This window comes from Falco cherrug, chromosome 6 (genome assembly GCF_023634085.1).
Source record: "Falco cherrug isolate bFalChe1 chromosome 6, bFalChe1.pri, whole genome shotgun sequence".
Classification (NCBI taxonomy): Eukaryota; Metazoa; Chordata; class Aves; order Falconiformes; family Falconidae; genus Falco; species Falco cherrug.
Genome location: NC_073702.1, coordinates 4,492,819 through 4,513,580, shown reverse-complemented (window position 1 = coordinate 4,513,580; position 20,762 = coordinate 4,492,819). Strand labels below are relative to the sequence as shown.

General features: G+C 46.1%; 1 protein-coding gene across 6 annotated transcripts in view; it reads right to left on the bottom strand.

Moving 5' to 3' along the window:
- Positions 1-20,762, bottom strand: part of BACH2 (BTB domain and CNC homolog 2) — a 196,863-nt gene that overhangs the window by 7,091 nt on the left and 169,010 nt on the right. For all 6 annotated transcript variants that reach the window (XM_055713240.1, XM_055713243.1, XM_055713241.1 and 3 more), the window contains 2 exons: positions 16,910-18,454; positions 7,166-7,372 (listed from right to left, as the gene is read on the bottom strand). In XM_055713240.1, coding sequence (XP_055569215.1) covers positions 7,166-7,372; positions 16,910-18,454 — 1,752 coding nt within the window. The remainder of the gene's footprint in view (positions 1-7,165; positions 7,373-16,909; positions 18,455-20,762) is intronic.

The window sequence follows — 20,762 nt, the reverse complement described above, 5'->3', positions numbered from 1 at the left end:
CAGGAAGAGGGAAAGTCACAAAGACATCAGGTATTTGACCACCATGGGGTCCGTGTGGACTGCAGTTTGGGGAACATCTGGAGAAAAACATGCTGAGCTGGAACTGGACAGAGTCACAAGTTATTCTGAAGAGACTGTTAGTTCCCTTTATAGACTAAGGCTGCTTGATGGATGACACAAAAAAATTCAGAAAGAAACACTTGGACAGAGAAAAGCCACTACCCATCTAAACAGCAAGAACACAGATTTTTTGTTGCTGAAGTGAGGATGCTACAGACGTTCGGTTCACCCTGTAACTGCTGGGTCAGTCGGTCAGGCTGGGTACACCTGCTTCGGCCCGTGTGCCAGCTGAGCACCCATTACCACTGTGAGGTGTGTTATTCAGAGGAGAGGATCTGGATGTGTGCTCTGTGGCCTGTACCATGGCTTGTTTTCTTATGTCCTGGTGCTTAGTGGTTTGGGTTTGACTTAAGGTATTTTTATGAAGACGTGCTGCTGAAAACATGAAAATCCTAAAGGTTTGGTGGGCTTCTTAACGCTCAGTACAACAAGCTCAATGTCTTTTCCCCTTTGTTATGCTCAGATTCTGCCTCACTTGCTCCCAAATGTCCTCCCCTACCAACATCTAGCTCGTGTGTTTTCAGAGTTTCACTGTGTCAGTGGGCTGCTCTAGGAGGGGGTCAGGTGAGAGGCAGGACAGTACTGGTGAGGGGGAAGAGCGAAAGAGTCTGGTGGGACTGATATTTCACGCAGCATTCAACAACTGGGAAAAGGAGCTCAGGCAACAAAGCACCGGTAAGGGCCCTAGCCCTAGCTAGTGCAGGGTGCTGTGTGATGTGCTGCAGCGGGACTCATCTCCAGCTTAGACCTCATGTGGCTGGCAAGCCTCCTGCGGGGTGAGCGCTGCCCTCCCCGTGCCCAGGAGTGAGATGGAGGGGTTAGGCACGGAGCCAGACCCAGCCTGGGGTTACACCTCTGAAAAGCGGTGTTGACTCAGTGCAGACTGACTGGGGCGGCCCTGCTGCATCACTTTCTGTCCCAGGAAGGTGGGCATACAGCTTGAGGGAGTAGATGAGATTTTGTAGAGTACCAGAGCTATTTTCAGAGCTGAGCTGGTCCCAAAAGCAGCGCAGCCACGTACCTCACCTAGTAACACTGCTAAACCCAAGCTGTCTTGGCATCTGAGGTGTGAAAACTCCACAACTCAGATAATCCAACTATGGGTAGTTGTTGAACAGCTGATAGTATTGCCCTGGGTCTGAAGACGGCACTGGAAGCCTACAGCTGTGTGAATGAGAAAGAGAGCAGTGCACATGAAAAGAACCAACTGCTAAAATATTGATAAATCTATCAAGAAAGCATAAAAATAATAAAAAAATAAACAGATGCTCAAGTACATCTTGAGATAATGAATTATGGAAGAGAATATGCTGTGAGTTTGCAGGGAAAAAAGGGAATGTGAGTGGGTAGACGGATGAGTGAGGGAAAGCAGAAAAAAAATTACCTATCAAACTCAGAGGATATGACCATTTCACTCACCGTCTGCTGTAAAACCATTTGTGTCAAGAAGATGGGTGACTTACAGGAAGTAAGTGCAGGGGGCGAAAGAGGTCTTTCATAAAAAAGACCCAGCTGAGTGAAAAACCCCTTCAACCCTAGCAGCATTACATAATTCAGGAGACTGGAAATTACTGGTCACAAAGCGGACAGAAAACGACAAAGGAATTTCCAGTGATCAGGTATTGTGTGAAGTCAACTGGAGTTTCATTGCTGGTTTTCCTAAGAGTAAAAGTAAGCTCTTGAAGCACACCACCTGCTTGGAGAGTGTACATATGAGTGGAGGGCAGGAGCGCTTCAGAGGCAAAGTTAAAGCTGCCTAAATTTAATTTTGCAGCTTTATACTCTTGTACACCCTGTGACTGTCTTTTTCATGAATGCCCTTTTTCATAACGATGCACCAGATTCCACAGAATCATAGAATCATTTAGGTTGGAAAAGAACTTTAAGTTCATCAAGTCCAACTGTTAACCTAGCACTGCCAAGTCCACCACTGAAACCGCTAAGCACCACATCTGCACGTCTTTTAAATACCTCCAGGGATGGTGACTCAACCACGTCCCTGGGCAGCCTGTTCCAATGCTTGACCACCCTTTCAGGGAAGAAATTTTTCCTGACATCCAATCTAAACCTCCCCTGGTGAAACTTGAGGCCATTTCCTCTCATCCTACCGCTTGTTACCTGGGAGAAGAGACCGACCCCACCTGCCCACAGCCTCCTTTCAGGCAGCTGTAGAGAGCGATAAGGTCTCCCCTCAGCCTCCTTCCCTCCAGGCTAAACAGCCCCAGTTCCCTCAGCTGCTGCTCATCAGACTTGTGCTCCAGACCCTTCCCCAGCTCCGCTGCCCTGCTCTGGACACGCTCCAGCACCTCAGTGTCTGTCTGGCAGTGAGGGGCCCAAACCTGAACCCAGGGTTCGAGGGGCGGCCTCACCAGTGCCCAGTACGGGGGGACAGTCACTGCCCTGGTCCTGCCGGCCACACTGTGTCTGACACAAGCCAGGATGCTGTCGGCCCCCTCGGCCACCCGGGCACACTGCTGGCTCATGTTCAGCCGGCTGTTGACCAGCACCCCCAGGTCCTTTCCCCCAGGCAGTTCCCAGCCACCCTTCCCCAGGCCTGTGGCGCTGCCTGGGGCTGGTGTGACCCAAGGGCAGCACCTGGCACTTCGCTTCATTGAATTTCATACAGCTGGCCTTGGCTCTTTGATCCAGCCTGTCCAGAGCCCCCTGCAGAGCCCCCCTGCCCTCCAGCAGATCAACACTCCCCCCCAACCAGGTGTCGTCTGCAAACTTACTGAGGGTGCACTCAATCCGCTTGTACAGATCACCAATAAAGACATTAAACAGGACTGGCCCCAGTGCTGAGCCCTGGGGAACACCACTTGTGACTGGCCACCAACTGGAGTTAACTCCATTCACCACCTTCAGACTTGGCCATCCAGCCAGATTTTTTACCCAGCACAGAGTGCACCATCCAAGCCATGAGCAGCCAGTTTCCCCAGGAGAATGCTGTGGGAAACGGTGTCAAAAGCTTTACTAAAGTCCATGTAGACAACATGCACAGCCTTTCCCTCATCCACGAAGCAGGCTACCTTGTCATAGAAGGAGATCAGGTTCGTCAAGCAAGACCTGCTTTTCATAACCCCCTGCTGGCTGGGCCTGATCCCCTGGTTGTCCTGTACACGCTGCATGATGGCACTCCAAGTTGACCTGCTCTAGAACCTTCCCTAGCACTGAGGTCAGGCTGACAGGTTCCCTGGATCCTCCTTCTGGCTCTTCTTGTAGATGGGTGTCACGTTTGTTAACTTCCACTCAGCTGGGACCTCCCCAGTTAACCAGGGCTGCTGGTCCATGACGGAAGGTGGCTCAGTGAGCAGTTCTGCCAGCTCCCTCAGTACTCTTGGATGGAATCTATCCAGCCCCATAGACTTGTGTGTGTCTAAGTGGTGTAGCAGGTCACTGACCATTTTCCCTTGGAGTATGAGGGCTTTGTTCTGATCTTCATCCCTGTTTTCCAGCTCAGGGGGCGGTACCCAGAGAACAACTGGTCTTACCATTAAAGACCGAGGCAAAGAAGGCACTAAGTACCTCGGCCTTTTCCTCATCCTTTGGCACTGTTTCCTCCCACATCCAATAAAAGATGGAGATTCTCTTTAGACCTCCTTTTGTGAGTAATGTATTCATAGAAACATTTTTAATTGTCTTTTATGGCAGTAGCCAGATTAAGCTCTAGTTGGGCTTTGGCCCTTTTAATTCTCTCCCTGCATAACCTCATGACATCCTTGTAAGTCCTCCTGAGTTGTCTGCCCCTTCTTCCACAAGTCATACATTTTCCTTTTTTTCCTGAGTTCCAACCAAAGTTCTCTGTTCAGCCAGGCTGGTTTTCCTCCCTGCTGGCTTTTCTTTTGGCACATGGGCATGACCTGCTCCTGCACCTTTCAGATTTCCTTCTGCAAGAACGCCCAGCCTTCCTGGACTCCTTTGCCTTTCAGGGCTGCCTCCCAAGGGACTCTTCTGTCCACCAGGCTCCTAAACAGGCCAAAGTCTGCCCTCTGCAAGCCCAAGGTAGCAGTTCCGCTGACCCCCCCTCCTTAGTTCTCCAAGAATCAAAACCTCTATAATTCTGTGATCGCTATGCCCAAGATGGCCTCCAGCCATCACATCACCCACATGTCCTTCTCTGTTCACAAACAGCAGGTCCAGCGGGGTGCTTCCCTAGTTGGCTCCCTCACGACATATCACTACATACTGAAGGACAGCTTGCTAAATAGAAACTTCAACATTTATTTTGAAGAATCTTAAAGGGTTTTTGATTCCTGAAATTCAGCAGGGATCAGGCCCACAAGGTCACTCGTATGCCTTTCATTCATTTCCCTGTGATGTGTGTGTGTGCTGGGGAGAGAAGAGGACTTAAAAAATGTATTTTGCCTACACACAGTTGATTATGTTCAACAATAACGATAACGCCACAGGATTACGTAAAGCAAATGAACCCAAATTAATTTTCAAGTGAAGCCTACAGCTATCAGGCTGAAGCCTCCCTTGCTGCTAGTCCAGCCCTTAAGAGTGCTGCCCCTGGTGCTCTGCTCTGGAGAATGACAGACATGCACGCTCCATCATCAGCTCGGTGTAGAGGGATGGGCATGTGCAGCCAAGGCTGGACCAGCTTCTCCTGACAACCTGGACGAGGAGCTGCTCTTTCACCCTGCAGAACCTCTGACTCACCCCGCAGCACTGTGGATTATGCTTGGTGCAGAAAGCAGTTGCTCACTATTTTATTTATCTTTGATGTTTTGTTTGTTTTGCATCACTGGAGCACTACTCTGAACAATGTTTTGATTTTAATTTCTTTTTCCCCCCCAGGGCTTCAGCAGCACAGCATCTGAAGGCTTCACAAGCCTTGATGATTTAAGCCTCCTAACCAGCTTGTGGGGTCAGTGTCACCTCCCTGTTGCAGACGGGAAGCAGACAGGCACAGGCAGTAAGCAAGTAACCCCAAGTCATGTGGCTTTCTGCCATTTGTGAGGTGACAGTAACTCAGCTTCTTCCAACAGATCCCTGCATCCTTCACACTGCTTTTGCTACAGCTTGTGCAGAGAATGAAGTACAACAAAGCCCACACTTAAGGACACTTTCAACACGCAACCTGTTATGACAAGAACAAGAAGTACCCCTTCCCCAGACCCACCAAGTACAACCTACAAACAAGCATGTTTTAGATGTGCACATAGACATTTAAATCAAAGACTCCAAATAACCTTTCATTTTCATGGAAGCTGGGTACACGGAGATCTCAGTAAGGAAATCAGCTTCAGCTCCTTTTGTTCTATCTGTGTTAATGAATTGATTATCACTCAAACCCTTCGATATTCAAAGGCTGGGTTTAATGCTGGACTCCTAAATCTATGCTGCATAATGCAATTAAACTGTCCAGTACTGCACGCTGCACACCCAGGCTTCTTCTAACAGCTGAACTGGGAATATTGCATTATTTTTGATATCTCAGAAAGCTTTTAGGACTTTTAAACAGATAAGGAGGTGCTAACTCATTTTGAAGTGTTGCATTTCTCCTGCCGAATGACACACTGTAGACATGCTTTCCTCCATGACCCTTGTCTCAAGCTTTTTTTTTTTGTTGTGTACCAGCTTGCTTTCTCAATGGGCAAGGGTTGTCACGGGAAAAGGAGCAGGGCCTTGAGACCACAGGGGCACTGTCATAAAGGAGGGGAGTTTTTTCAGATAAGGTACTTATACTAAAGCTAAGATGTCTACGTTTGGCACGGCTCTCCAGGTGATCTTGTTTAGTGATGGAGAGGAACAGGCACTTCTGCTGCAGGATGAGACAAGTAAGACTTGATAGGTATCTACTTCATTGACTATGAAGGAAACCAGGACAACTAGCTCCATCAGAGGTGTCTATATTGTAGACATCTGTGTTTAGCCACCCAAGCCACACCTGAGTTGTCCATACCATGACTGAAAGAGAGGAATTTCCCAACCTGCCATTTAACCTTGCTCCAGTCACCTCACTCCCTTAGATTAAAACGTGGTAGCACCTCACTGACACTTTAGCACACAGGAGACCTGTCCCCAGACGTGCTCTGGCCGCGGAGTGAGGCATGTTTTGCTCTCTTCTCTGCAGCAGACTACTGTCAGACACAGGTCAAGGAGGGTTGGGCCAAACCAACAGTTGCCACCTGAACCTGGGGCATGGGAACAGGCCTTTTGTGTTAAATAGTCCTTGAATCACGGGAGGGGTTCCGTCCACAGTACATCAGGAGTGTCAGAGGGAAGAAGACAGCAGAACCAAGGAGGAACATACCTTAGCCATCTCACTGACCTACACTAAGGGGTGCCCACTTGTCTGGATATTCACATTCCTGGCTTTTCACTTCCCTTGCCGTTTCTGCCATTTTCTCAGTGAATGAAAGAGCTGAAGAAAAGGCTTAAAGAGCTGAAACATCCTGAAAAGGCTAAGCTGCCTTCTAGCACACCAAAGAGACAGAAAACCTCTATGTAGAGATGAAGCTGACCCTGCCATATCACACTACTGTTCGGACCAGACAACCTCTGAAGCTATCTTCATACTTATCTCTTTTGAGCACTCCACAAATCCCTGACCAACCTATTTTTATGGTAGTTAGGGATGGAAATGGGCCTCAGATGAGGAAATACCTTTGTGGATGCACTGTAAGTATCAGGGGTAAGTTATTTGTGGATGCACTGTAAGTATCAGGGGTAAGTTAAACTGCAAGAAGGGAGCTGGGATACAGGCTTCCCTCCTCTTCCAACTCACCCAACAATCTGCTCTTGAGGTATCAAAACAAGCAGATATCTAGGCCTCATTCCACTGGAATTTTGTGTGTGTATATAACACAAATATGTGTGTATAATATATTATACACACAGACACTCTAAATATTTTTGTATATTAAATTTTCACACATATACTAAAATATTTTTGTATATTAAATTTTCATACTAGTGGCTCTGCTTACTTACATACAAACTGACTGAACCCACTAAACCCTGGACAGGAACTGCTGTCAGCGCACTGCTAGCTGTGACACGAGGGCGAGCAGACCCAAGATGAGAGCAGGCAACTCACCAACTTGCGGATTTCACATTCTAGGTTCTGAATACAGTCCAGTTTCCTCTTGCGGCAGCGCTGAGCTGCAATTCGGTTCTTGCTGCGCCGGCGGACATCGTGGATGAACTCGAGCTGCTCTGAGGTTAGCTTGTGCATCTTTATCATCATCTGGAAATCATTCCTTGGAAGATCTGTGATTTGATCAACAGGAAAAGGAAGTTTCACCTAAACCAAACAAATACAAGACAAGAGCAAAGAGTCATAATTTGATTGCTGAATGCAAACCAGACAACAACCAGTAGAAGGACAATTACCTATGCTGCCGCCCCCTAAATAAACGACACACCAAGTTTTACACTGAAAAAGTTTTTAACACTCCCTTGTGGCACATTGTGGAGGTCCAGCTGGTAAGGGTCAGACTATAATTGTACTGAAATAGCAATCTGGACGAATCCCAGGTAAAAAATTCATCTTTCTAAAAAGCTCTAGTAACAGATTTCCTTGCATTAAAAGAAGGCTCCATCCACTAAAAGTCATGGCCTTTTGGAAACAGTGAAGTACCTCGCTGCTATTAACTTCAAACTAGTTTCAAGGAACAGGCTATTATTGCAGCAGGAAACCTGTCTCTGCATGGCTTGCAGGACTAAAGTTTGATTAGGTGTGAGGTTAAAAATGCAACCTGACACCTCAAGTGGATGAAAAATACCGTATTGCAATTAGGAAAGGTCTCCTACCCAGCTTTTCAACTGAGCAGTATACCATATAAGAAGAAAGGGTCAGAGGAGTGCGATGCTAAAATATATGCATTTTGAAACAAACCAATATTTGCTGACAATCTAATATTTCTGTAGATTGAAGAGCACTCTGGTTGCATTTCTTGAAATAAACCCCAAACACTCTAAAGCCTCAGTTACTTGCAATAAAACATTTTTCCTCTGGGCCATGAACTGCCATCCTGTTTTGACTGTAGACCATGCGACAGTATCTCCAGGTTCTGACTTCAGGAATTCCAACCACCTTTTCAACTCCTACTGATTATTCATTAAAGCAAAGTAAAACACAAAGCTTCTGCCAGCTTGGAGCAATGAACACATACTATCTGAAAACAAGGAGAATGGCAGGTGTACTCAAAGACTTCTGTTAGCTTTTTTTCCCAAAACTGATCGGCTTGCTCAAATCAAAGTGAGCACCTCTCCCTTACAAACCTTGCCTCACTTGTAGCTTGAGACTAATAACATGACTATCAAAAAAAATAACGTTCCTCGGTGGACTGTGTGTTTGGTGGTCATACAAGAATCAGTTGACAAAGCTGAAGGAGATGACAACTGAGTAACTCCATTGCCCTCTTTTCTTTTTTTGAGTCATACCCACACTGCCCAAACGATGGCAGTAAATATCTACATTTCTGTCCCCGTTCGGTACAATCCAGCCTTTCCAACAAGGAGACTATTCTGCGTGCAGGCTACCGAAGAAGATATGACTTAAATTGCTCCAGCGAAGCAAAAGAGATGGGTGGCAAAGGTTACATATATATATATATATATATATATATACACACTTTGATATAGAAAACATGGTCATCATCTTCAAACGGTGCACTTTAATTATTTGGAGATAAAGAAAATAACAGCATAGATTAGAAATAAATGACTTTCATCGGAGAGCTGAGTTTGATTATGCAGAACACTTTGCTGAGGACACACGTACACACAGCAGTGGCCTCTGGCACTGGCAGTCATGGACCCTCACCAGGCAACAGGACCTGCCGATAACCAGCTCCGCACCTTGTTTATAAGCTTGCGTTTTCTTGTGTTCTGTCACTGCTCTGTGCGTGTGTCCAAGCCTGGGCCAGAAATTCAGTGCAAACACCTCCACACCCTTTCAGACAGTTTCATGCCCTGAACATTGCCCCTCTGCCCCACGTGTCCAGGCATCGCTTCGTAACATGCTACTTAACAGGTCAATTTAAACCAGCAAGAAACACCAAACACTGCCCCAGTCCCCCGCTTGTACACACAAAGGCTGACCTTAGGCAAGGTGATGTGGACTACCTTGTTTACAGATTGCTAACCAGTGACATGAAACCTGTTTGAGTTCCCTTCCTTAGCCTTTGGACCGTCAACATAAACTTGGTGTCACCTGCTTTTCTCTCAAGCTTCAGTCAGAGTCTGAAAATGAAAACATCTGTGCTTTCCCCTGAAAGACACCACTGTTCTTCACTGCAAAAAATGTTCTTTCACGTTCCCAGTTTTTCCTTATTTTCTTAAGTCCAAAGTGAAAAGTGATGTTAACTTTATTTCTCCCTCCCTCTTCCTTTCAAAACATACTTACTTGCAAGGAGATGTGCTTGCAGCTGGAATGGGAATGAAAGGGAAGCAACTTAAATCTGTCAGGTAGAAGTCGTTGAAGGGAAATAGGAAAATAAATAGAAACAGATTCACAGGGGAAAAAAACCCCAAACAACAGATTGAAAATAAAATCATCTACACAGCAGGCCAGAGACTGCTATCAGTAAATCCAGCATAATCCCACTCTGTCATAGGCAGCACAGCACAGGATTAAAAATGTGAAAGGGAGAGTGGAAGTGAGTCAGACTCGTTTCCTTCACCATTCACAGCATTTTTATTGCCCGTCTCCCTCTACGAAATTAGCTGTCAACTGAAAAAATAAAAAAACCACCAAGCTTTTGGCATGGACACAGTGAATAACTGCACTGGGGTACTGCTGCAGTGAGAGGCTAATGGTGTTTTACACCAGCACAGGGCAAGACTCTCAGCTGGTATTTATCATAACAGAGTGGTAAGTCAATTTGCAAGAGCTGAGGACTGTGCCATGGGTGGGATTCGTCTGACCCACTTAAAGCTGTCTGAAACGATGGGTTGGGACTAGCTACTGTCTAGGTCCCTGCTGTTGGCATCAAGGCCAGAGAGGCCTTTGGACTGCAATGCATCCTGCATGGCTTCTCCCTCCTCCCGGCTGCAGAAAGAGCTGAGATAAGACTTAGGGAAGATGCTGCATCTTACAGTATCTAAGGTAGGTGAGAGAAACCTTACAAGAGATGTCTGAAAAAGATCTAAGATGTGTAAGATAAATCCAGCAAGTATGTTTTCTTGTAAACTTCTCTTGTTGATAACTATGAATTTTGTACAGGAAATGACTCTGTACTCTTTGGTTTGTACTATTTCAAATTAGAAATGCAAGCAGGATCTCTACTCCTTCCAGGAGTCACTCCAGCCAGAGCTAATCTCAGAGAGCTCTAAAATCTTCCCTGTCAGCACAATCACTCTTTCCCTGCATTTTTACAGCAACAGCAGAAGCTCTGTTTCTGCAACACAACAGATAAACCGGCAGTTCCCACTACTGCTGCAGCCTCTACCGCCACCGGCTCTAGCTGATAAACCCCTGCGAGATCAGCCAGCCCACCCTGGTGAAAAAGAAAACGTACGACTTTGTGGCATTTACCCCCTCGTATTAGCATTAGGATGCCAGTGCAAATGTCATTGCTTTGAGCAGCTAAGTAACAGCAATGATCTAGACAGACAGGGAGAGCCCTTGACTAAGCACACGAAAGGCCCATATATAATCAATTAATTCCTTCAAGCTTCACTAGTTAGTGCCAGCTTGGATCATACGCCAGTTACTGCTGTGCTGCTCACTTACTGTACTAGTTACTGCTACTGCTGCTCTCCTCACTCTCTTTTTCTTCGGAATAAAGGACTAAGGCCCTGTATTTACTCACCTTAAAATATAAATGCCAAGTGTTGGGAATTTCCTTATCTTATAAGTAACATTAGCTTTTTCACTCCTTTATATGTAAAATTTCAACATCATCTTCCTTGAGCTGCCAAGTCCTAGTGGAGACAATGAACTTCCCAAGCCTGGCTTAACATCACAGTAACTAAAAGTGTTCATCTATTATACATAAGAAAAAGTCATCATTATGTATTGGGCATGGGAGGGTGGAACTCAAGGTACCAGCCTGACCTTTATAAATGGTTTAAAATCTTGGTCAGGTGCTCCAGAGTTGAAAGAAATAAAACTGTTTCCTTAATGCCCGTAAAATGAAAGCCAGTTATTGAAAGCTTCGGACACTTAAAATTGCTCAGCCCTTGGAAAGCTCTCAGGATCTGCCCAAGCAATTTAGCACAGGGGCTGAAACATATCAATGTTTGTTTAATGTAGAAATGGGCAATTTCCTCCAGATAGAAGAGCCCAACACATTAATGCTGCTACTCCTAGTATCTTCCTCAGTATGCAAGTCTGTCTTCTACAAACACTCAGGAAAAAATTCATCCCAGGACAGGAATTGAGGTGTGTCCACTTGTGTTAGGGACTCGATTGCCCACACGCTAGTTCAGGCACCACTTGTGGCCCCACAGAATAGGGACCTACCTGATTTCACTCGGACAGATGCTAACTACGAAGCACAAAGCCAAGGGGCCACACTTAGTGTAAGGGGGAGGACAGGCAGGATGCACTCTAGTGGCACAGGTGAAGACTTCAAAACACCTCTTCTTTTCAGGTGTCAATCATACCATGATGGCAGAGGACTGCAAGAGGAGAACAGTGAGCCAAACAGCAAAGATCTACCATTTGTGTCAACAAACCAGGTCTGAGATGGCCTTGATCAGCAGGTCCCACTGCAAACGGCCTGTCTGATATGCCACAACACAACTGATGGCCACGTAGTTGCTCAGGGTCAACTCCAGCCTCCCCTCCTGAGGGCCATGAGAGGTGTTTGGGTCAGCAAATGCTGTCTGAGAGGGCACCGCTATGCACTTAGTGGAGGCAGCCTGGGCAACCTTTTGATTTGCCACCTGCCTCAAATAACTGGCAGAAGGGGCTAGTCCCATGGCTGAGGGCTGTACTCCAACAATCAGGAGACTGTTGGATGGCCAGGGTTCTCATCCTTTAGCCCATGAATTGGACCTGTGTTCAGATCACACACTGCCAGTGCTTAAAATGCTGAGCTGACCTCTTCCTATTCACCACTTGCATTGTCCCCAGCTTCCAGACCTTCAAATGGCACAACAATACAATACTCCTGCCCATAAACAGGCTTTCCAAGACCAGGGATAGCTCAGAAACCCCAACGGAAGCCATAGGTGCATTTGAGAGCGGCAGATCAGGCAGTGAAATGAGGGGGGATAAACTGCAGTATTTCTCTGAAAAATCTGCTTTTGCAGGAAAAAAATGAAGAACTAGAGAGTCAGTCCCTCAAGAGCTCCAGCAAGGTCTTCAGCTCAGGGCGTAACAGAAATGATTGCAGGCTGCAATGAAATAAGACAGCGTCTGAAAGGACTTTCCTGAAATTTCAGACTTGTAATGGAAAACTCTCAGTGTTGTAATCCAGTAATTCTCTGCTACCGGCATGGATACCACTCCTACTGGAGAAAGGAAAGAAAACAAAACTGCCATGGAGTTTATCTTGCAAGACCGATGTTTGACGACACTCCATTTAACCAGATGTTGCCAAACACAATTCCCAGTGCTCTGCTGATGCACTGAGGATCCTGATCAGAACATCCACCACAGAAGAATGTGGAGAGTAACTTTCTCATTTTCAAATTAGTAAACCTAGTAAGATCAGGCAAGCTGGGGTGACCAATCACCAAATTCTGGGGCGGAATTATATAAAAAAGCAAGTTAACACCTTGACATGTATTTTTCTTGGTTGTCCTTCTTTCTACATATTACTTTTAACTAAGTTGAAATATTAAGAGCAAAGAAGGCTCAGGTTAGGTAACTCAGCACTGCTCCAGCAGACTTCTGTTAGAACAGCTTTGGTTTACCCCCTTTTACTGGGGCTTTAATACTTTGCTAAGCATCAGCAGATGAACAGAGAAAGGGCGGCTGCCTATTGCTTACCATGGAGGGGTCTGGACTCTCACTGAAGGTTATTTGCCTACAATATCCTCAGTGTTCCAATTGCATTCGCTTTGCCTTTATGAGCATTTCCTTTGAAAAGTAAGTCTCTAAACCAGGTGGGAAATTCTTTTGAAAGACACATTTATGCAATTCTCTAGATAGTAATAGTTCTTGGAAAACTCCACCTCTTACCTCCTCCTACCCTTGTTTATTCTTCTCCTAAGATAACTCACTCATCAAATTAGATCGAGCTGAGATTTTTTTAACTGGTTTAGTAGTATAATATTTTTACAAGTTTTCTAGCCGAAAAAAACCCATAGATACTTGCTGAAGGAGTATCAAGAAAGTAGGCAGTGCTGAAGTTTCTGTTCCTAAGTAGGTTAACAGATTGACAGACTACTTCCTTCTCAACAATTCATTATTTCAGGGCTTATTGTTTTGTTGTTGCTATTTTAAGCAGGATTGTCAGAACCTGCCTGCAAGCACTGAGCATAAGTATTCGCTCTAGTATTATATGCCAATAACTGATTTGAACAACCTGTTGGGGCCTAAGGGAGCTGGGTGAAAAAAGGAACACAAACTGTTATATATTTCTTTAAAGTCCCAGCAGCTCAAGTAACAGCCCTGTTCCTGCAACTCCGTAAGATGGGAACAACCCATTTGCTGCTTCTGTCACAAAACCTTAAGAAAGGGAAATCTCAGAAAATTCTGGGTGGCTCCCTTAACAGGAAGGAAAATGAAAGGCAAATACATCCCAGCGAGCAGTTAAGAGCAGTGTTACAGGGACGGCCACCTCCTGGGACACTTGTGACTGCAGTCTGCACCCCCTGTGGGGCAGGGAGGCCGGCCATGGAGAGGGGTCACTTGTACCCACCCAGCACTCATGCCAAGCCCTAGCACTCCTTTGGCACTGAACAACTTGGGCACGTCCTCCTGAATGGCATCTGTCTGTGGGAAAGCAGAGTGCCTGAAAATAAGCAGAGAGAAGAAACTTTTCACCTACTTCTCACACAATCAATACACTGGCAAATGATGCTTTGTGACATTACTTCTGGAAAAGACAGCACTCTGGGACCCAAATCAAGACCAACAGAGTCCGAATTCCAGGGGAACTGAGCAGCCCCATGAGATAACCAAGGGTCAGAGTCCATCAGGCTTATTCCCATTAGGCCATCCCACCCAAACCAAAGCCCACCTGTAGCTCAAGAGCCTGCGTGGCTGCTCTCCAGAGGGGTGAGTGCCTGCATGTCATGCCCAGCTATCTTATCAGGTGCTTTTTGAAGAGAAGTCCAGCAAACACTGTGTGATTTGATATGGCAGGGGGCAAGGGACCCCATCTGGAAAGTCATCAGGACAGCAAGGGCAAACTGACAATTTCAGGAATGGAGAAAGATTGCCATGCAGCTTGCAGGAAGGTGAAGAACAGAAAGCAGCCCATTTCAGACTGCTGTGAGTCTCTCCTGCTGTTCTAATGGCAGCCAAACTGCTAAAAGTAGGTAGAGCGACTTACACAAGAACTTCCTGCTGCTATTAGAGATTTTCTGCTGCCTGGTTTAACATATTTTTCACTGAGGTTTCTACAGCAGCAGACCTTCAAGGATTGCAGGACATACACCCCAAGTCGCTGTATAAACATGGCATTGTTTAATGAGGCTGCAATGTCCTTTCTCGTATTGGTAACAACCTTTACAAATGCATTTTTCAGAAAAAAATCTAGTGTGATCTGTTTACCCGTAGTTTGTTCAGAATAAGTGCAGTGCAGCCTCACGGAGCATTGATTTCCTCACCACATTTTTAATGCCTAGCAGTCCTAATCAAAATGCCCTGACAAAAAAAAAAAAAAAAAAAAAAAAAAAAAGCACCTTATCAGCAGTCCCAGGGAGTAAACTTGCTCACCACAGTGCAGAAAATCCTCCCGGGAGGAAACCAGCAGCAAACCCAGGAGTGTAGCAAACCCTCCCTACCTTTGCCCAGAGCCGGAGAGGTCTGCCTGCCAGCAGCACAGCAAGATGGCTTCCCGTAACCCACCCATTGTCTCCTCTTGGGAAAGTCCCTCCTCTCATCCACAGCCTCCTGCACACATTCACGTAATTTTATTTTTTTTTCCAGGAAACCACCACCAGTCCCCTATAACCTTCTCATTTGACTCTTCTGGGCTTGTGTCTGCTGCAGCATCTCCACACAATTAGCCAATTATGACAGCTAATTAATCATCTAACCCCAAAAGGCTAACCTCCTGCCCTCTTTGCTGCCTCATGCTGCTCATTAGCCCTTGCTGAGCAAGCAGCACACGTGGGTGGAGACCCGATACTCTTCCCAGTCCCACTCCCTGCTCCCTTCCACCGCTTGTAAATTTAGGCAGGACTTCACCAAGTAACTTTGGTGTGGCCAAGCAGATCAGTTCTGTTGTAGGGCTTCCCAAATGAGGTCCCATGCGGCCTCCCAAGGAGATTCCTCCCCCTTCTGCGTTGTCCCCAGCTCAGGACATGGGGACAAACAAAAACTGTCCTCTCAAAACCACTGGTACAGCACGACAGGGATTAGGACACCACAGGCTCCCCTTCCTGCTCTTCAGCCCTTCCTCAGAGCTAAGCAACCAGCCAAGGGAACCAACCACATCTGTCTGAAAAGGTGTCTTCCAGAGCCTGGGATGTAGTTGGAATAAGGATTAGGGGATAAAATGAAGTTCAGTTTTTTTCATCCCTAGCCCACAACTATGCCCACCTGGTTTGGAACTGGGCACTCACAGCGTGTGAACCCCCCAAGCTTGCACTCGCTGCTCCCCATGCTGAAGCACGAGCTCTCAGTGGAGCATTTCAGCGCTACTAGAGGGGCCAGATATGCGATTCCACCTAGATGCTCTCCAGGTCATGTGGTTTCCCAATGAAACTCTATGAAAACATCCAGTCTTTTTTTTTTCCAGTTTCTGGGCTCCACAACACATCCCCATAATTTAAGTCTTCCCTCAAACTGGTGACTTCACACAGGCAGTTTATTCGATCACAATTAGCCAGTTATCACCACAGCATCTCCAGCTGGCCCATCTCTTAGTTTTAGAGCAGGCCCTCTTCCTCGTCCCTCTTGGGGGACTGCTGCATTCAGTTCACAGCTTGCTCTTCAGCGCCAGACCACCCCCTTGCCATTCTCCTAACAGTCCTGGAAATTAAAAGGATAACTTCTCTATGAAACCAATTATGCAACAGCTGCCAGAGCTCACCACCAAACAAAGAGGTCATGGGCAGGAAACACCATCTCGGTTGTCACTTAATGGAGGTGAAACCCGTTACCTGCGTGTGCAAGACACACACACACACACGCACACACACCCTACACAGAGGGAAGATGACTTGCATACCATTCCCACAGCTGAGGGTGGCCAGCTATGCAACTGTTCAAGTCATTTCAACCTCTTTCTCCTCCCACTCTGTCTGTCTCCTCTACTCAGCTGTTAGCAACTGCAGCAGGGGCTCTTTGAGCAGGCTGCCTGACCCCTCGTGTCGCTCCAGGGTGCTCAAACACACCAGCAGCAGTAACAAGGGGAGCTGGAACCCCCTCTGCAAATTAAGGATGAGCAACGGTGCTTTGTGCTGCGCAGGTGGGTGAGGGAGGGAAGAGGGCAGGACACTGCTAGCAGACTCCTAAGCACATCAATTAGCAGTTTGCTGTTGTCCCATACCCAAACTCTGATAAGCACCAAACACCTCGTAGGTCAAGCAAACCTATTTACGTGAAGTCAACCATGTGCACGCAGCTGACAAGGGAATAAACAGAAGTTACTCTTGGGCTCTATAAACAAAGAAAGTGCTGGGGAAATGCCAAGTCATTTGAGAGAATCAAGGAGCGATTAATTGGGTCACGACAACTGCGATATATGTACTTATCTTAAATCCCTACCTCATGCCCTCTGTCTTGCACAGGACATGATTCACTGTCTGCTTCTGAGAATGACCCAGACTCATCGCTGGAGTTTGTTCCATAGGATGGCTCACATTTAATCTGGGCTCGGACTGGGTTGTACAATCCATCCCCCACTACACCGGGCTCCTGGTGCTCGGGCGCCAGGAATCGGGGGCCTTGGGAGCAAGGGGAAGAGGAGAGCTCGCAAAGACGCAGACTGCAGGGAGAGCCGCCGCTGCCGTCCTCTGCGTACGAGTAGGAAGAGCACGAGCTGGAAGTCCTGGTTCTGGTTTCCAAAGGAGGAGAACGAGGGCAAACTTTAATTGGCACTGGACAGCTCGTGTTCGGCCGCATCCTTCCCGGCAAGTGATCAGCTGTCAGTCCACTGTGCGAATAGGTCTGAGAGCTGGGGAGAGACTGGCTACCGCCAGCCCACAGACCCTTTGGCACAGTCTCAGTGAGGTCTTTGTCCAAGCTGCTCACACCAGAATATGAATGCACCGAAGTGTTTACTTGGTCACAAGCATTTGAAGAGAATATAACACTCCTCCTGTCCAGCTCCCCTTCTTGCTTACAGAGAGTTTCAAAGCCAGGCCCCCTGAGTGGTGATCCCACTGTGAAGTTGGAAGCATCCTTCTGCATGGCATGGGACTGTCCATAGTTCCCTGTGAAAGGGATGTAATCAGTTTTGTGGTCACCCTGAGTTGTCCCTTTTTCAAAAGGGCATGCTGGACTCCTGCCAAAGTGCTGTTGGGAAGTGCTGGGGAAGCCAACCAAATCTATGCTTTTTGTTCTGTTGAAGAAAGACCGCAAGCAAGAAGGAGAGGACCCACTTTTCGGCCTGTCAACGCAAGTGGGGCTTGGCTGTTTCCTGTCCATTTCAACATCCCCCTCTTTATCCCTGATGTCAGGTTCATCTCCAGACAGGCAAAGTGTGATGCTTTCTTCATCGTTCTCTTCATTCTGAGGCTCGCTTTTTATCTGCCCCATAGCAAGTCCTGATTTGAGGCCATTTCCAGAACTCTCTTCGCTGAATGTGCTTGCAAAACCTGAGGTACTGATGTGTGATGTGTTGTAGACATTCTTGGTACAAGCAAGCTGGTATTTCTTGTATCTGGGGTACCGTGTTACTGCATCTTTGTCCAAATTGTCCTTGCTGTCTCTCAGCATGTCAGAGTCAGGCAGCATCCCTTCGCCTTTGTCTGCTCCAGCAACAGTGGTTTCAAAATTGAACGGCTCTTGGTGCACCCTCTCTCTTGGGCAAGATATTTTTGACGTCTCCGATTCCATTGTCTCCTCCTCATCTCCATCTGAGTTCTCCTCATCGTGCATGCGCTGACAGGTGGTATCTTTTTTGCACAGGAACAGGCCATCTTCGTTGTTCAGCAGTTGTGTCTGAAGGAAGCTGAAGCAGGAGTCCTCCAGGTTGTGCATGCGCAGGAATTCAGCGCAGTGGATGACCTCCTGGATGTTTTCTCTGCTGAGTAACAGCTTAGCAGTGTAGGCAAACTGTAACAATGGACCAAATCCCCTGACAGTGACCTGGAAAAAAAAGAGAGGGAAATTGCCAGTGTTACCATCAGCTCATGATATCATCCCAAATCCTTCATCGCGCAGTCAGACAACCTAACAGATAGAGCACCCAGAGAGAAATACTGCTCAGTACCAGTTATTTTTCTACCATGCCAGCAATGATGCTACATCCAGTAACTAGCACTGCTCCCTTTATGTTGCTTCTGTACATCACTGTACAGGTTGCGCTGAGCACTATTTTTCCCAGGTATCTTGAAGACCTATTAACTAAGCCTCTGCTCTAATAAAAGACTGAAAAAATCAGACTGGTGTGGACACTGCTGATTCTTGAAATGGATCTTATTTAACTGTGGTGCAGCACACTTCCATGAAAGTACCAGTACAATTTTGATTCTTCTGCCCTGATGGAAGGTCTGGTGAACAGCGGTTTCAACCTTAAGATACCACTTAAATCCCAAAAGTGTTTTGGGAAGGAAACATTTAATATTACAGCAAAATTCAACAGAAAATACCCTTCTGCCTCTTTGAAAAGCAAACCGGTTTCTTTTTTCTTCTCGAACTTTTGCAAGCCATTGCTGAATAAATAAGAGGTAAGTACTGACTGCACAGCTCTTTCCTCCCTCCCATGGAGATTATTCTCCTCATGCTGCTCCTGATTTTAGCGAGTCTAAGGCAGCTAACAGGAAAGAAATCCATATTCATAGTTCAATTGATAAAAATCACTCCGAGTCTCACCTCAGTACTTAATTTTCCACCATTTTATTTGTAGAAAGAGTAACAACTGTTTCCAGGAGACTGATCTCCAACCAACTGTTCCAGGTCTGAGTTATGCACCACTATTCATCCTTTTTTCTTATTGTACCAACTACATTTTACATCACATATCCTATATAAAAAAATGCACACTTCTCCCCCACCCTGATTTTTTTAAAGTGGTATCTTCACACATTACTATCAAATAACTTGCTAAGACACATAGTAAACTATAAATACCGTTTATTTTTTCACCGAAAATGCACCGGCACTAACTTGCATTGCATTTTTTCCCCCAATGGGCAGGAAAAAGAGGTCTACCCTTCATGAAGCAATGAGAGGTGGCTTTAAAACCAGGGCTCACCATCAAGGATAAAGGCTTCTCCATAAGAAGAAGATTCAGTGGTTTGGCCACTAAGCTGGGATTTGGGAGACCATAACTCAATTTCCCATTGCACCAACCACCTTCTACATGACCCTGGCAAGTCACTTCAGTCTCAATTCACCAAGACACCTTCTTGCCTTGCTTGCAAGTAGTATTCCCAAATCTGAGTTCCCTGTGCTCTGCATACCAAGGAAAAGCATCTCGATAGGATTGAGAGCAGCCAAACACCTGCATGCCTATGTGAGGTCGGGATGCACAGTCTGCAACCTCCTTCTGGCTGTAGGCATCTTCAGTAGGTGTTCCCAGTTCAATTTCTTCTTTTCAAACAAAGAAGAGAGAAAGCACTACTGTCCCCCTTTTGTAAAATGGCCTAAAGATCAGAAGAGGGACCTAGAAAGTAGGAAACCAGGCCCCTTCCTCAGGCTGTGGGGATTAATTTCCCAGCTCCTCGGAAGGATATCCTATCCAGTAGGTATGGGAGACCCTGAAGGTGAGCTGTTCTTCCCTGTCCTTCCAATTCAATTAATGCCACTGAGCAAGAAGCTGTTCAGGAGTTTGGTGAGACATCAGACCATGGATTTGTGATGGTCTTATTTGTGATTAGCATAAATGAGTGAATAATTTGGTTCATCCCAATAAAAAGCCTACAAATGGCCTCACTGTCTTTGATGATGTGGTAGAGCTCACAGATTTTTATAGAAAATCCTGACTTCCAGAAAAAAGCCTTTGTTATTCATAGATCTATACTTGTGATGCTGGATTATGAAGACAGCACAAGTGGTGCAGACTTTGATGGAGAGAAAAATATTTTAAAACACCTCTAAAATTGCTCCCAATAGCTTTTCCATACATAATATAACTGCTGTATCTGCTATTTTAAGAAACGGTGCATTTTCACGCACATACTTACACACTTGCACATTCCTGTTTTACAATATGCCTCTGGCACAGAATTGCCTAGATTCACAGCTGGCTATTAAACTGACTCTGCTTTATCAGTGTTACACTTTCCGCCTATTTGTTAGATTATCAGCTCAGTAAAAGCATATCTACATTTTATCTATGCAGCATGATTAACAAAATTGCTTGGGAACTTAATAAGCTACTCACAGGCCAATGTTTCTCTTTGGTAAGATCATCAGTGTGGGGGCTTACATATTCCTACACATCTTGTAAGCT